A 16,439-nucleotide genomic window follows, 5' to 3' on the forward strand; every position below is an offset into this window, starting at 1 on the left:
ACTGGCCTTCCCGACCACCAGTCCCCCAGCTACAGGGGATCCCTCCATTGTTAGGGATTCTTTTCTTCTCTATCTTCCCACCAGCCTGGGTCTCCATGAGGGCAGGGGCCGAGGCCCGGCCTGTGAAGGTCACCAGGTTCCCTGGCCCAGGCTCCCCACACAATAGGTACTCCTTACAAGTTAGAGGTCAGCCTGTATGTCCCAGTTCCCAGACAGCCAGCCCCTGAAGGAGTGAGTCCCAATCCTGCCTTGGGGACAGGACCTCGCTATCCACTGAGTAAGGACCCCAGCTCTCGCACTTTAGTGCTCTGCTGTGACACATTCTCTTGCGGGCACTAACTTTTTCTTCCAGTTTTCTTTTCCCCTTGGGTTTGCTTTGTTCTCCTGGGAGGGGCCAGGATGGGAATAGATTTAGAAATCAATTGAGGGGTCACTTATCAAGCACCTACTGTATGCCTTGCCCTGTCCCGGGGAAGACAGAGCTGCTGGTAGGACGGGGACTCCTCTTGGAGAGATTTCTAGGCAGGTGTTCCTCCCGAGTGAAGCAGCCCAGACTGTCCTTCTACTCTTGTGAACCAAGTTCCTGTGACCCTCACCCCCGGCGGCCCAAACAGGTGATGGGCTCAGCTGAGGTCACGGAGTGGCAGTCTTGTTCTGGCCCAACGGCCTCCTCTGTTTCCTCCCCTCAGATCTCAGCCCAAACGCGTTCCCTTCTCACCCCTCTGCCATTTTCCACTTACGCATTTTTTAAAACACCCACGTCTGCAGCTCATTTTTGGGTCACTGCCATGGGAGCTGGGGCACCTCTGGCTGGGCCTACCTGGGTCCCATTTTGCTGACAAGACATCCTGTAGGGGTGCAAACTGACTTTGAACAATGAGAATGCCCCAAATTTGCTTCAACAGTTCCTCCAGACATGGTCTCCTGTCATGCAAATTTCTGAAAATGGGAAATCTGGAAGACCCCAAGTTTCTAGAATATGCCACAGCCACAGAAAGAGCAGGGAATCCCCAGAGAACTTCCTTCTCATTGTGTGGATGGGGAAATTGAGGCCTAGGAGCCACAGGGCTTGCTGGAGGGCACAGAAACCACCCTAGGAAGCAAAGACCAGACCCTCCTATTTACAGAGGGGAAGCAAACAGGTTGGAGCTGTCCTTCATGAAGTTGGTGCAACAGAAAGCCTGGCAGAGCAAAGTTCTGGATAAAAATCATAGCCAGGGAGGGCAGAGAGTCGGGGGACAGCATGCACACAGTCTGGAGGTGCCCAGATACAGGGAGTAGTAGGGGAGGCTGGCCAGCCTTGAGCTGTCCCCACCCTGCTTTTGAACTTGGTGTTCCCATCTGGGAGTCAAGAGTTGTCAGTGCTGATGTCAGGAACACACAAATCCTGGCCCCTAATTCAGGCTGTGGGGGTCTGGGCTCTGAGGGTCAGCAGGAGGTCATCTAAAGGCCAGCCTGCCCATCCCCCTGCTCCCGGGGAAATGGTTAGCCTCAGCAGCAAAGTCTGGAAAGGCCAATCTTTCCAAAGCTGGGGAAGGGGGGATTTCCACCACTAAGGCAAGGTCTGGTCTGGGACACTGGAGGAGGCCCCGCCCCTCAGTGATCAGCCAATCCCTGGGTCACATTCATGCTTATTTGCATGCCCTGTTTCCATTGGTTTCCAACATACAAGTTAGGACCTTGGTTCTCTGCTGAGGGGGTGCCTGAGGGGAAGTTGTTGGGTAGTGGATTGGGGGGCCAGGCTAGGGGTGCTGGGCTTAGGGGACTGGGCTCTGGGGGGTCCTTGGTTGGGGGATCAGGCAAGGGGCAAGGGCTCTGGGGGGCTGGGCTATTGGAGCCCTGAGCTCTAGGAATGCCAGATTCTGGGGTGCCAGGTTAAAGGGCCTGGGCTCTGAGGGGCTGGGCTGAGCTCTGGGGGAAAGTTGATGGGGAACTGGGCTGGGATCTGGGGGTGCTGGGCTCTGGAAGTGCCAGACTCTGGGATGCCAGCCTGGGGGCCCGGGCCCTGAGGGGCTAGGCTGGGCTCTGAGGGAGACCATGTTCTGAGGGAGCATGTTCTGGGGATTGCTGGGCTCTGGGTGCTAACCTGCCCCAGCCCTAAGTCTGGGACACAAAGGGCCACTTGCCACATGGGGAAGACTTTGTTTATAGTGCAGGCTCTTCCTTTTCCTCTAAGGTTCCCTTAAATCCTCAAACTCCACCTACTCCCCTACCCCACCACAATTAGGAATTCAGAGGGGGAAAGATGCTGACCCCGGGTCACACAGCCAGGAGGTAGCAGCATGGCTAGAACCTTGCCCTAAGTCCTGGCCTCCTTACCCCAAAGCTAGGTCCTTCCCTCCAGGGAGGGCCTGTAGGGGGTAACTTCTTAATTTTAGCTGCCTTGTCTCAGGGAGGGCTATATTTTGGCTTTCTTCGCAAAATCATGATGATGGTTTTAAGGGAACCTGAACCGCCAGTTTTCACCTCAGATCGAGTGGCACCATTTCCTCAGGGCTCCAGGAGTTGTGGGGTGGTGGGCTCCCGGGTGTGTGTATGAGTGTGCTCTGCTTTTGTCCCTGGCATTTTGGTGGGTGAGATAAGGGGAAACAACAGAACTGCTCAGAGCGGCAGGCAGATAGATAACAGCGATAGGACTCCTCCACTACACAGGCCTATCGCCCTTTTTATCATAGTTCCCTTTTTTCTTTCTTCCTTGTTGGGGAGGGGGAGGGTGGAACATACCCCCACACCCAGCCCCCAAATGTAGCAACCAAGGGTTGGGGACTCCCTCCAGCTGTGTCCAGCACACCCAGCATCCTGGCCCAGAGCTTCCAACTGGAAGGGGCAGAAGTCCTGGGGTGGTTGTCACTATGGGGACAACAGCAGTGGGTACATCTGCCCTTGCAGAATGAAGACCCTGGATCCCTCTCAGCAGCTCATAAAAGGTCCGGGGGGCAGAGGGTGACTCCTCATTTCCTGGATGAGAGCAAGGAGGCTCAGAGAGGATACAGGACAAAAGTGGGTGGGGCTGGGCTTTGAATCTGGTCTGGAGATTGGGTGCTGAGCTCCTCCCTGGAGAAGTCCTGCAAGGCCAGGGTGGGCACAGCTGCAAAGGAACAGGGAGCTCTCAGGGGAGCTGGCCAGACCAGGCCCCTGGCTCCCAGCCCAAGGGAGTCTTAGCATCTTCAGGGCAGGTCTTAGTATCTTCAGCCACATTTTACAGACGTAGAAACTGAGGCTCAGAACAGGGCAGTGCCTGCGAGTCCCAGAGGCAACGCAGGCACGATGCAGGCTGGATCCCACACTCCCTCTGTGCTCCCTCTGGCTCTGGTGAAAACGGAGGGTTCTCCAAGGAACGGACTCGCAGGCCCAGAGGACAAAAGTTCTAGAACCACCTGCATCACCGTGGGATAGGACAGGGCCCGGGGCCTCTGCGATCCAGAGCTATTTGCCAAAAGCAGTCCATAAGATTTGTGGAGCTTGTGCAACAGGCTGCCTCAGGGACCCTCGCCCTTGCACATATGTGTGTGTGTGTGTGTGTGTGTGTAAAAGTAGGTTTACAGTTGTTCCTATGGAAAATAATTAATAAATAATAATACAAGACCAAACTATTTCTCGTATTCACAACTGTAAACCTACTTTTGCCCCACCTTGCTGTACATGTCCCCCAGAGAACTCCTGGTCCCTAACCCTTTCCCGTCTTATTCCTCAAAGGCCAAGGAGGCTGGAATTGCCATGATGCCCATTGTTCAGGTGAAGGAACCAAGGTCCAGGAGCATTAAGTCACTTGCCCAGTCACCCCACCCTATACTTGTCCCCCTCCCTGCAAATGCACCCATTTGACTAAAAACACGGACTTCCCTTAGAATACTGAAAGAAATCAAAACCCAAAAGACAGAAAGAAACCAACTTTATCATCAAAGGAACCAACTTTCTGGGGGCAGATGTAGAGGTACCTATCGTCCATTGCTCTTGGACAGGGCTGTGTACTCCGGAACAGTAGCTCACCTTGACCAGGCCTCTAAGCCAAAGTCTCTATTGCTCCCTCCCACGCTGTGTGACCTTGGGTGAATTATTCAACCTCTCTGAACCTGAATCCTCCAAGGAGAAATGAGGTCAGAGATGCCCTTCCCAGGGCTGCTGGGAATACTCTACAGGATAACACAGGTCAAGTCCAGGCCTGGCATAGAGCTAGCGCTAAGTAAAGGGAGATATTATTTAACAATGGTCACCATTAGGGTTATTATAATTGGGGAGTCCCAGAGCCATCCAGAAATGTCGCTGACTGCCCACTCAGGCTTCCTGCCTCTGGGCTCTCAGAGAATCTCCTTTTTTAAGTCGCTTAAAAAAACCAATGCAGAAAGGGGGAAATGGCCAGTTGCCCATGCCCACCAGGAGCCCCCACAGTCCCTCCAGAGGGCTCTCTGCATTGAGGGAGGTGGACTCTGCCTGGCCACTGCCCCAGCTGACATGTCAAGGTTGCCAGGGCCTCGGTTTCCCCTCCCAAACAGCTGAGTGTCCCTCCACAGGCGTTGCCCCCACCACAGCTGCCTCACCTGCCCCTCACCAGGAGGATTAGCTACACGCAGGCCCTAATCGTTGCTAATCGCACCATCAGCGCCGGATCTCGGATCAGCTGAAGGATGCTGCTTTATTCAGACATACTCAGAGATGGCACCTCAGTCCCATTTGGGTGCTGCTGTCACTCACGGCAGCTGGGCTGGCCTCGGAAGACAGGATGGCTGGGGATTAGGCGGGGAGACAACCAGGAGCCCTCCCCTTCCCCAACTGGCAAATGGGGCTTTGCTTGGTCCCTCAACATTTATCGGGCGCCTACTGTATAATCGGGCACTGTTCTAGGTGCCCAGAAGACCTGAGCAGGCCTATTTCCTGCCCTTGAAGGCGCTGCATCCTCTCTATAAGCCTGTGCCCGTTTGACAGATGAGGAAACCGAGGCACAAAGCTGTTTCCCCAAGAGTTAGAGTCCAGGCAGCCAGGTTGATTCCTGGCTTGGGTGAGGCTTAAATTCCCCCACAGAGGGCTTGCCCTTCAGGCCCCGGCACAATTCCCTGCAATGTGATTCATCCTTCTGAGGAAGGCCTGTTCTGCCTCCCTAGCCTGGCCCCTGGATGCTGTCTTTGTACCAAAACCTGGGAAGTGCATGAAACTAGCTCCGAGGTGCACGGCCTGCCTGGGGGCCAGGAAAGGCCGGAGAGACAGCCAAGGGCTCCCCTCCAGGGCCCCCACCCTCCCCACTCTCCTCCCTACCTTCTTTTTCAAAAACATAATTTATCTGTGTATTATCAAGAAATCCAGACACTTTAATCAGTGAGCTATGAAGTCAGAATTTCCATTCTTATCTGCGGGAGGAGTGGAAATGGAGGAGATAGGCGCAGGAGCGGATCGCTGGTGGGGAATGTTAATGGGTGGAGAGGCTGGGCTATTGGCCACGGAGAAGCCGTATCTCCCCCATTATCAAGGCAGTATCTCGCCAACCATCTCAGCGCAGTAATGGGGCCAGTTCAACTTTCCGAGTTATCACAGGAGCTGAAACCTGCTCCTGCCAGAGGCCCAGACCGGGAGACAGTTCGGGGCAGACTGGGCTCTGGCCGGCAAAACTGGGAGGGAGAGGGGGACCGCTGGCCTGGCTGTGGCCCCCGAGGGCCTGGGTGCCTGCTGACCCTCAAGGCCACCATGTGAGTGTAGGGGTTCTCCCTCTGCTTTCTGGGAAAATGTTTGGTTTTTCCCAGAGCTGGATGTGGGTATACTGAATAGGAGGGGAAACTGAGGCAGGAGGCCAGCTCAAGGTCCCAGGCCCTCCTGAGCTGTGCCAGGCCCATGAAGCAGAAAGATGGATGGTGCTGTGGGGGCATGGCAGGTGGGGCTGGGGCATGAACAGCCTGCCTTCCTACCTTGAGACCTACAAGTTCCCCTGTCTCTCGCCTGGGGCCTTCTCTAGCCCTAAGCCCTGGCAGCAGGAAATATCAATAGGATAAGGACATCCAGGTGGATTCTGTCCCTGCAGGTCCCGACCTAAGGTTTGGCTGAAACTTCATAGCTCCTCAGCAACCTGGGGAGCCCGGGGCATGCTCAGTGTGCCCCTCAAATGCCAAGCCTCCTACCTGCCAGCAGGGGACACCTTGGGAGGTGGGCCCAGGACTCATAAACAGAACACCGCTGTCCATTCAGAAGAACTGGTCCCAAAATGCATTCATTCCAAGCCCCTGGGGACTAAGTGCTCCCACTCAAAGAGGGGCAGCTAAGGTCTGGCACGTGGGTCTCATTTTAGGACCCCTTCTGCCTGCAGCCCCTGTTGAAAGCTGCAGCTCTGGTTGCTCCCCTGTACCTGGAAGGCTGGGTGGCAGCCACCTTGGCCCAGAAAGGGGAAGGGACTCGTCAAAGGTTACGCAGCCCGTGAGGAATAGCATGGAGACCAGAGCTGGATGCTGCCCGGAACCACAGGAAGGCCTCGGTTTCTGAACTTGAACTTGGACGTAGCCAGGCCCAGCAGGGAGCACAGAGCTCTAACCTGGAAAGAACTGCTACAGCTATCTTCTCACTCTCTCTCCCAGGAAGTTGTTGCAGTCCTAGGTCTGACCTTCAAACTTCCTAAGCCTCAGTTTCCCTTCTGTGTCCTGGGTTAATCACCGAGCTTCCCTTGAAGGTTGCTGGGGGAAGACTGTGAACTCACGGCTCTAAGTCCTCAGCACAGAGCAGAGGCATTAAGAAGTGCTTGGTTAGCCCTGGCCGGTTTGGCTCAGCGGTTAGAGTGTCGGCCTGCGGTCCAGAGAGTCCCGGGTTTGGTTCCCGCTAAGGGCACGTACCTCGGTTGCAGTTTGTCCCCGGCCCTGGTTGGTCGTGCGGGTGGCAACCACTCAAAATGTCCCTTTCACGTTGATGTTTCTCTCTCTCTCTCTTCCCCTCCCACTCTATCTGAACAAAAAACGGAAAAATGTCCTCGGGTGAGGATAAAAAATAAATAAAGAAATGCTTGGTTAATGCTTGCTGTAATAACAAATGACCAAGGAGCCTGGGGTGATGGAGAACGAGCTCGGGGCCCTAGATAAGCTGGGGACGAATGGGGGAGGCCATGCGAGGCCCTGTGCTGTGCACAGCTTTGCCTGGGCCCTCTCTGCTTTCTTGAGGGGCCAAGCGCCTGTATTGTCAGAGCAGCCCAAAGACCAGCTGACCGGGCAGCCCCAGGCCCCTGGATTCTTCCCTGTGAGCTGAGAATCCAGGATGGCACCAGTGCCTGAAACTACCTGTTTCAACTGGGGGCCCCTCTGGCCGCTCTTCCCCCAAAACCCCACTGCAGGACCACCTGGTCCTGGGGCCCCTCCGCCTCCTGCTGCCTGGGTCTGACTTGCAGGGTGGAGGCTTGATGGAGAAAAGGGAAATTGAGGCAGGAGACTGTGATAGGCAGATTGGGGAAGCTAGAGGGCTTGAAGACATCAAGAGGAACCGAAAGGAAGCAGCCCAAGGGAGCCCGGAGAGGGGAGAGGTGCCCCTTTGTCCTGTTCATTTTAATTTTGTCAAACGATGCAGATGGCACATCAACTCTGGCCCGGGCTATACCTCCTACGTCAAGTCTCATCGGTTTCACTGAGATGCCCAGAGAGGTCCGTTCCATTTTGTAGGGGGAAACTGAGGCTCACAGAGGCTCAAAGACTTGCACAGGCTCAGGCACCCTCAGAGCTCGGCCTGGTGTCCCCATCTTGCAGAGGTGGAGACAGGCTCAAGAAGGCGGAGTAACTTCTGCATTCCACAGACTCCAAGGGCCTCGGCCCCAGGATTCTACCTGTCAGTGACAGATCTACCTGTCAGAGATCACCTTGGGGTCTACCCTCCTTCCCAGGAAGCAACACACCTGCCAGGTCTGGAGGGGGGTCGGAACATAGGCACCCAGCCTGGGAGCTGGGGCAGGGCTCACAATCCATCCCGTCTCCTGTCACTTATGTGCAATGTGACTCTGGTGTGGCCACCCACTCTCTCTGATCCTCCATTTCTTTGTGTGCAAAATGGGGTGAGAACCCTAACCTGAGTGGGGTTTGGGAGAAGCACCAGAGAGGATGCCTGAAAAGTGCTTAGCAGGTAGGTGCTCTCATACACTGACTGGCTGCCTGGGTCTTTGTCACCATTCCAGCTCCTAGATTGGAGGGACCAGGAACAGCTGGGCTGGGCTTCCAGGCCTAGGCTCACCGAAGCTGCACCCCAGCGCCCCAGCACCTCTTTTACAGATGGGAAAACCAAAACTCAGAGACTCCACAGCCTGTCAGCCCAGGGAGGGCAGAATGGAGGGACAGGAGGCCAAGGGGAGGGCCTGCTTATCTGCCTCACCAGGCTCTGGCCCAAGGTCAGCTACCACATTCTTGCCCCAGCAGGGCCACTGCCTTCTCCCAAACATGGGGCTGTGAGGACGAAGGGGGCGGGGAGGAGGAGAGGGGCTGGAGAGGCCTCAGGAGGATACAGAACACTGGGGCAGGCGGCCTGGAGAGCTGAGCTGGCACTGCCTAGATAAACCTCTGCCTATGTCACAGACCCAGCTCCTATGCCACATCAGTCTCCCAGGGCCTCAGTTTTCTCGCCTGTAAAATGGGTCAATCGATAATGATGATGATCCTAACAGCAGGTAAGATCCCTGTGTAAAAAAGGACTGAGAGGGTTTGGGTGTGGGGCCAGCCCAGCCCGGGGCGTGGTATAGTCATGGAACCTCTATCCACAAGTCCCTCCATTTTCAAAAATAAACATCCAAAGGAGCGGAAGGCAGAAGTTAGGGCCCCGTGTTAAGTGAGCCCTTGGGGTATCTGGCAAAACAGTAATACAGCCAGCAGCTCTCAGGGCCCCAGCGTCCACCAATGACACAACCCTAGGCCAGCACTTTACAGGTTGCATCTGGCCCACATGAAGGCCCCAGGAGGAATCTGTTCTCCCTAAGCTCCTCCTTCAAAAGAGGAAACTGAGGCATGAGAGAAGCCACTTGCCCCCCAGGGTCACATCAAGGCCAGGATTCGAGGCTGAGCAGTTGCCTCCCCAGCAGTAGCCTCCTACTCTGGAGGTGAGGGCTGGCCTGCAGCCCAGAGCCCTCAGATGGTGGCCCAGGCCTAGAACTCAGAGCACTGGCTCCCTGACATGGAAGATGGGGATAGGGACGGAACCCTGGGGCCCCCAAGAGAAGAGTCTCTGTCCTGAGCCCACCTGCTGGCCCCACGGACAGCTAGGGTGGTGGGAGCAACGTGTCACTCAGCAGCACACAGCTCAGTCCCCATCCGATCTGGGACCTCGAGTATGCTCCAACCACTGCTACTCATTGACACTACTGTGTCCCAGCCGTGCCGAGCTCTGGGCACAGCCACTGCAGCAGGCACCGTGCTACACATGACAGAACCAGGGCTGTGAATCTAGGAGACACTCGCCAAGGTGCTCAGCTGGGAAGCTGTGGGCTGAGATAAAAGGGGGTGGAGGCTGAGACCCAGACCCCTTTCAGAGCTTGACTGCCTCCTCCTTTTCCTCCTTGCCCCAAGGCCAGACTCAAGTCCTGACCTCTTGTGGCCTTCATGTCCTCATTTGAAAACTAGGGCACTGAAGGGGGATGTGCCCACTGAACCAATGGGCAAACTGAAGCAGAGAGGGAGCACCACACTGATGCTGCCTGGGACCCTGCCAGAAACCACTAAGTCTGCCTTCCTGCAGAGACCCCCACTCCTCCTGGACCCACTCTCCCAGGCCCACTGCTCTTCTGGCCCTGCCAGTTGTTGGCTGGGGACACTTGACAAGCCCGCCTTCCTCTCTGGGCCTCTAGCTCCCACTGCATCTGTGCAACGGGCACAGGGACACAGGAGACTCTCACTTGGTGCCTGGCTCAGTGGCCCCTTAACTCTGGGATGGTTTGGTCCAGACCCACCCAGAGCTCAGGTAGGGAGATGAGGAGGTGGTGGGGGGAGCAGAGGAACATCACTGACCACTCCCCGGTACAGTCCCTCCTCTTCCCCTCTCCTCTGACAAAGAAGAGACCCCAGCCTAGAGAGGGCAAGCACTGTGCCAGGGCTGCACAGCTTGGGCACTCACTTGGCAGGTTATGGTGGGAATGAGCAGGAGGGGAAGGCCAGCCAGGAAGAGGGGTGGCTGGTGACCAGGGGTTGGCATAGCAAGTTCCATGGACCACAGGGCCAGAGAGTGGGTGGGGGCATTTCCCAGGCAGGGCCCTGCATGTGTTTTACTCTCTGGGAGAGAGTTTGGGAAAAGAGATTTCTCCATCTCACATAAGCTGGAAACTACAGATCTGACCCGAATGACCACAGAGATACCAGGGAGGAAGAGAAAGAGGAGGAGGAGGAGGAAGAAGAGGAAGAGGAGGAAGAGGGGAGGGGAGGATAAGAAGGATGGTTCATAGCAGCTGTTTTGGATGATGTGTATTTCTCTTTGATCCTCAGGGGCCAACAATGTCATCACCCCATTTTGTAGATGAGAAAAACGGGGCTTGCATGGGGTGGTCAATGCCCCTAGTGTCATGGCCAATGAGTGACACAGCTGGGATTCCAGCCATGTCCATTTCATGCCATGTGTCCATTAGGTCATTTATCTGACAGAGTTCTGGAAGGCCCTCTATGTGGGGACAGGACAGACCCAATCCCTGCTCCCAGGGACAGACTAACGAGGTCACTGTGGGAAGAGGGGGTGTGGAGGTGAGGAATGACCTGCCTGTGCGGGGCTCTGAGTGGAGACTGAGCAGCTGTGCCAAGTCAGTGAGGCTGGAAAGGACCAAAAGAAGCCAGAGAGAGAGAGATCCTCCGTGTCTCGGGTTGTGCACAGTCCTGGTGAGGGGCTCCGCCTTCATGGGAGTTGCCTCGAGTGCAGGGTCTCTCCTCAAAGGGCCACACACAGTGCAGCTTGAAGGAAGCTGAGCTCTTACCAGTGGGGTCGTCTGCCTGCTTCTGCCACAGCCAAGGATACTGAGGCCCACAGAGGCCAGGAGACTTGGAGGCTGACTCCCTCTGCAGGCAGAACCCCCTTCACCTTAGGCCACTCCTGCCTGAGTGGGGAACAGCACTCTAGGTCCAAAAGCACACATGTGGCTGTGGCCTCAGTTTCCCCCTCTGTGAAATGGGGACAGTAGCCAAGGGCAGCTCCAGGAAGATCCAGGTATAGTGACGAAGTGGGCAGAAGCCCAGCCAGGTGCCCGAGTGTGGCCCGGCCAGCCTACAGGAGGGCCCAGGCCTGGGTCTACGGGGTAGGTGATACCAATCGGCGAGGCAACAGCTGCCTCCAGGAGGAGGCCTGTCGATGGCAGATAGGCTGGCCGGGAGTATTATTCACGAGCCCGTCAAGCCCCAGGAACGTCTGGTTGGCATAGAAACAGGAGATAAGGGGTACAATTAATGGCATCGCATTCCCTCCTCCTTTCTTCCCCAACTGACCCATTTAAATCGCTGGCGTTGCTGGTGCCATGCTGGGCTCCCAGTGACCTCCGGGGAGGGGCTGGCTGGGCTGCCAGGATTAGGCCAGGCTCAGGCCCCCGGGTAGGGCTGGGTGAAGTCTCCCTGGGGACCACTCCTGCGCAGGAATGTCTCAGGAAGGAGGCCATGGGAGACTTGGCAAGGGCAGGGCTGGGAAAGACCCCAGAGTTCCTCTGCTCCCAGAGGCCCATTCCACAGGTGTGGAGACTGAGGCCTGGAGAAGCAGGTAGAAGTGAGAGGACTTGGAGAAAGCAGTGTGATGTTCATAGACATACTGGTTCAGAGTGAGGGTCCAGGCTGCCTGCATTTCAACTCTGGCTCTGCCACTTTCTTGGGTGAGAAACTTAACCTCTTTGTGTTTCAGTTTCTTTAGATATAAATGGCAATAAACCTGCTTTGAGTTAATATGTAGCATGACATAGTAAACTCTGTAAGTATTAGTTATTACTGATATTAGTATTGCTATCAAATGAGCTGACTGTCTTCCCTGAGGCCCAGGAATGCAGGAAAACCAAGAATAGTCTGGAGCTGGGTAAAGTCCCATTATCAGGGTAGAGAGGCTGGGTTCCGGAGTGCACCAGAGCCCTGATCATGTCTAGGTTCAGGGGCAGGGGCTGTGAGCAAATCCTTCCAGGTCTCTAAACCCTCTGTCCCCTTTGTTCACAATAGCTCAATTCCCATGCCCCCAAGGCTCTGGGGAGGGGGCCAAAGCCAGCTGAAGGCTGAACTTAGGCACCTGTCAAACCTCTGGAACAAAGGTACAGTCACACCTGGTTTTCAGAGGCTGTAGAAGGCAAAGTAACCTGCTCACAGTGGCTCAAGTCATAGGCAGCCAGGTTGCCAAAGCCTCCTCTTGCCCTGTCTCTGCCATCACAGTGGGGTGAGGGCCATCTCAAGTTGGCCCCTGGGAGCCAGGCAGGCTCCAGGTGCCTCCTGCACATGGAAAGGAAGTATGCATGGCTCTGGGCAGACAATTGCACTTACATTCATAAAAACTCCCACAGAGACCACCTTATCTCTTTTTGGGGCCTAACCCAGGCTGTCCCGGAACTGGCCCTCACCAGAAGGCATAGCCGGTCCCACGGGTGGGCGTCAGGCTGCTGCAGAGAGCAGGCAGGTGGCTTTGAAGCTTGGAGTAAATTAGTCATCCTGTGGCCACCAATAATTTGTTTAATCAAACTCTGAGAATGTGTGTAAAACACCATCATCTGAGATGGAGCTGGAGCAGCTGTTGGGGCTGGGACTGGTGAGGACCGGTGAAGCCCCTTCCCTGGCTGGCCTCAGTTTCCCCTTGGTACCTGGGCACATGGTCCCCAAGGGATCTCCCACTGTAAAGGGACTCTGTGGCCACTGGACAGCCGTCTGACCTGGGGGTTCACTCCTGTCCCCATTTTTTCAGAAAGGGAAACTGAGGCCCAGCCCTACCCTCCTGACCTCATTCTTGCCTCCTCACACAGGCCCTCCCTTCCCCAGCATCACGTGGCTCTCAGCCCTTTATTTGCACCAATAACAGCCAGGAATCATCCCATTTTTCAGAGTTGGAAACTGAGGCCTGTCCATTATCCCTGGGGTATCCCCATGGCTAGCCTCTTCCTGATCTCACTGGAAGTCCCCCCATTTCAGAAAATGTCCCTGACTATCCATCTGCTCTCTACTCCCTACCCTGTGTTGACTTCCCACACTGCTCCCAGTCTAACTCCCTCCATTCTCCCCAAGGTGCTTGCATACAGCAAGTGCTCAATAAAGACATTCTGAGTGAATCGAGGCAGATCTATGCAGACCTTCTCTCTTAATTTGGGGGACATGCTCAAGAAAAACCAGTACACTGGGTCCCCCCCAAACTCAGCCTGGGCATAGAAACCACCTTGTTTGGTTTTTTTTTCAAGGAAACTCCAAGCAGGTTACACCTCACACTGCCAGAAACGACACCAACCCCAACATGATTCAAGAGGAAAAACACCCTATCTCCTGCTGGAGGTGCCAACCCCACCTCTGGCTGTCTCACACCATCTAATAGAAATCAGGGGCGGGGTGTCCTCCCCTGCCCTCCCCACTCCTGGCCAGCACAGTCACTTTTCTTTCATTTTGACGGACTGTACCACCCGCAGGGGGAGGATCAACTTCTTGGCAATTAAGTGTGTTTGGGATGAAAACTCGCCCAGACAGACCAACCCTGGCGAGGACGCCCACTCCCCCTGACTCGGTCCCCGTCCTAGGCCCCCACTCGCCCAGCCGAGACACCCCCGCGCTGTTGTTGCCTTGAACCGACGGGGCCTGGTGGCCATAGATAAGGACTCTTATCGTTCTTGGCGATCACCATCCGGCCGACCGGCCCCAGCGTTTATCGGAGCTCACATCGACCCGGGCGGGAGGAAAGCTCAGCGGGCCGGGGGAACCAGGGGTCCCGGGCCGCGCTTTGCCCAGCGCTCCCCGCCAGCGCGGCTGGTCCTATCGTCTCAGCCATCTGGCCGGCCAAGGCCGCGCTCCCGCCTCGCCCTCCCCCGCTCCCACGTTTGAAGTTAATAAATGGAAGCGCCTATCACCGCCGCCATCGGTTACTCGCCTTATCAGCGCGGCACATCTATCTCTGCGCGGAACAAAAGGCGCACAGAGGCGAGGGCAGCTGCGCCCCGGCTTTGGTGAGGGAGCGGGGAGCGGTGGCCCCACGAGCTCGGCCTACTCCGTTCAATACCCGCGGCCTGGCTGCAGGTGAGGCCAGTGTGGCGGGCACACAGCTGCGACGGCCGCACGCACAGCCGCGGGCAGAGGGCAGGCAGGCGGGCGGGCGCCGCCGCTTGGTGACAATCAGCGCTCGCATCTTAACGCGCCAAGATCTGCCATGGGGAGGAGGCGCCCGGGGCCCCGAGCTGCAGGGAGAGTACCCGGCCCCGCCTCCCAGGCCTGGCCCCCACCTCTGCCTGGTTCTGGTAGCGTGGAGGGTGGGCAGCAGGGGCTCGCCCGTGCGCACGCTGCAGTCCCCGTCCCCAAAGCGCACTGCTCGGCCGACCCAGCTGGGCCCCGGCGCTCGACCTGCTCTAGGCCTTATCGGCGTTGAAGATCGGTTCCCAACCTGCGATCTCCCTGCCCGCGCTATCTGCATTTCTCATCACGCTGAAACACATACACATACGCACACACGAGAACAGACCGATCAGTGGCGCACAGGGGAGGAGGGGAAAAAGAAACCAGAGAACGCTCGCAGATCGGGACCTGTGGGTGGTTTTAATACTTGAGTTGACTTGATAGAAGGCGACTTTCTGGAAATAGGTCCCACTTGCACATTGAGGGAGTCGGATTACGGGAATCCGGATTCATGCTTGCGTTCCCCACCACCCCCGGACCTCGGGAGTAGACACTGCCCCAGGAGTTCGCACAGGCAGTCCAGGTGGCAGTAGTCATGTGGACAGAAGTGGCAGTGCTCGGTGCCTGGGGCTGGGCAGCGGGCTGGCCCCGACTACCTGCCGGTCTGGCCTGGGAGATGCGACCCCGGGAGGAAGTCCCGCGCCTCCGCCCTGGACGCCGAAGCACTAAGTTATTATTGGCGTGGGGTGGGGAGCGGCGTTTCCTGTGCGCTAGCTCTGTTGCTCCTCGCGCAGCCGCGAGGCCCCCGAGAGTGCGGGGCGCTCTTATATCTGGGGCATCGGCAGTGTGGACTCAGTGGCCGCCTAGCCCCCCCGGAGAATGGCCCACAGGCTGGAGGGGCGAGAAACTTGGAGGCGCACAGAAGCCACCCTGGCCCGGGGCCGAGCCCCATCTCTGACTTGGGGGAAGGGGGCTGTATACCCGCAGGCATCCGAGCGCACTTTCAGCTGCTGGTGCGGCCTTGGCCGGGTCGGACCTCCAGGAGGTTGTCTCCAGGCTTGAAAGGCTCGAGTTTGAGACACCGGCGACAGGAAGCGGGGGTCTGAGTAGCTGGAGCCAAGCGCTCCCGCGGCGTTAGCTGCACGCCCCCGCCCCACCCCCCGCAAGCCACGTGGCTCTTTGGCCAGCAGGAGTGGTGGTGGGCCGGGGCCGGTCCCCGCCACTTGGCCAAGCATTTCCACGCGGCCCAGGGTGTCCCCTCTTCCTCTCAGGTCTCTCTTTCTCCCTCTAGATACAAAGCCTGGGAGAGTCAACCGCGCGAGATAAGATCACAATTTCAGCCCGTCCCGACAGAGCGATCTTATCAGGATGGGACTTGCAGAATGGAATATTTTAAACTTTATCTGAGCCCAGATCGGGGCCGCCTTATCGCCGCACCATCTCGGGGATGCGGGGGAGGGGTCAGCCGAGAGGTGGGCGCGCCCCTAGTCACCCGGTTCCCGGCTCTTTGGGTGGACACCCCTTCGGGCCGGACCCCCAGTGCCGAGCCCAGACGCGGGGGCCCAGCCCGCCGCGGAGATTAGATTACGGCACGCTTGGCACAGAGCGCGGGGGGCGCGGCGCGGGGTGAAGGTCGCTGGCGCGGCGGGCAGAGCAGGGCGGGCGGGGGGCAGGCGGGGGACGGCGGGGGTCGGGGATGGCGGGCGGGCGGGCAAAGTTTGACTCACGCTTGATCTGCCGGGGATTGCTCTGTTTCCTTCTGGACATGTCTCCGGCGCCGCGTGCCCTCCCGGCGGCCGCCTCTAGCCCCTGGCGGGCGGCGGCGGGCGGCGGGGGCGCAGCGGAGCCGCGGGACGGCTCATGCCCTCGGTCCCCGGGCTCCACAGCCGCCCGGGCCCGCGCCCCCAGCCCGCCGCGGCCGGCGGGGAGCCACTGTGGAGGCCGGAGGCTCGGCCCTGCGCTGCAAGCGCGCGGACCGCCGGGGGCGGCGGGCTGCTGCCAGTCCTTGGCTCCCGCCGCCGCCGCCGCTCAGAGCTTTTCTCAATGGAACCTGCGGGCAGCGCACGGCTAACCCGGCGGCCAGGACCCCGGCGCTCGGGGAGGGCGGGCCTTAGGGGCGGGGCCTGCTGGTCACGGGCGCCGCGCCTTCGGCCCCGCCCCCGGCGCCGAGAGCCCGCCCGGGCCTGCACAGAGTTGGCCCCG

At 57.8% G+C, this 16,439-nt stretch overlaps 1 protein-coding gene across 3 annotated transcripts in view; it reads right to left on the reverse strand.

Annotated features, from left to right (window-relative positions):
- ZFPM1 (zinc finger protein, FOG family member 1) overlaps positions 1 to 16,051 on the reverse strand; it is a 73,565-nt gene extending 57,514 nt beyond the window's left edge. For 2 of the 3 annotated variants that reach the window (XM_036273832.1, XM_036273828.1), the window contains exon 1: positions 15,965 to 16,051. In XM_036273832.1, coding sequence (XP_036129725.1) covers positions 15,965 to 16,004 — 40 coding nt within the window. In that variant the 5' untranslated portion in view covers positions 16,005 to 16,051. Of the gene's footprint in view, positions 1 to 740; positions 762 to 15,964 lie in introns of those variants that run through there. The other variant, XM_036273829.1, reaches the window with a different exon arrangement.
- Positions 16,052 to 16,439: the final 388 nt, after the last annotated feature.

The sequence above is a fragment of the Molossus molossus genome, unplaced genomic scaffold (assembly GCF_014108415.1).
Source record: "Molossus molossus isolate mMolMol1 unplaced genomic scaffold, mMolMol1.p scaffold_m16_p_21, whole genome shotgun sequence".
Lineage (NCBI taxonomy): Eukaryota > Metazoa > Chordata > Mammalia > Chiroptera > Molossidae > Molossus > Molossus molossus.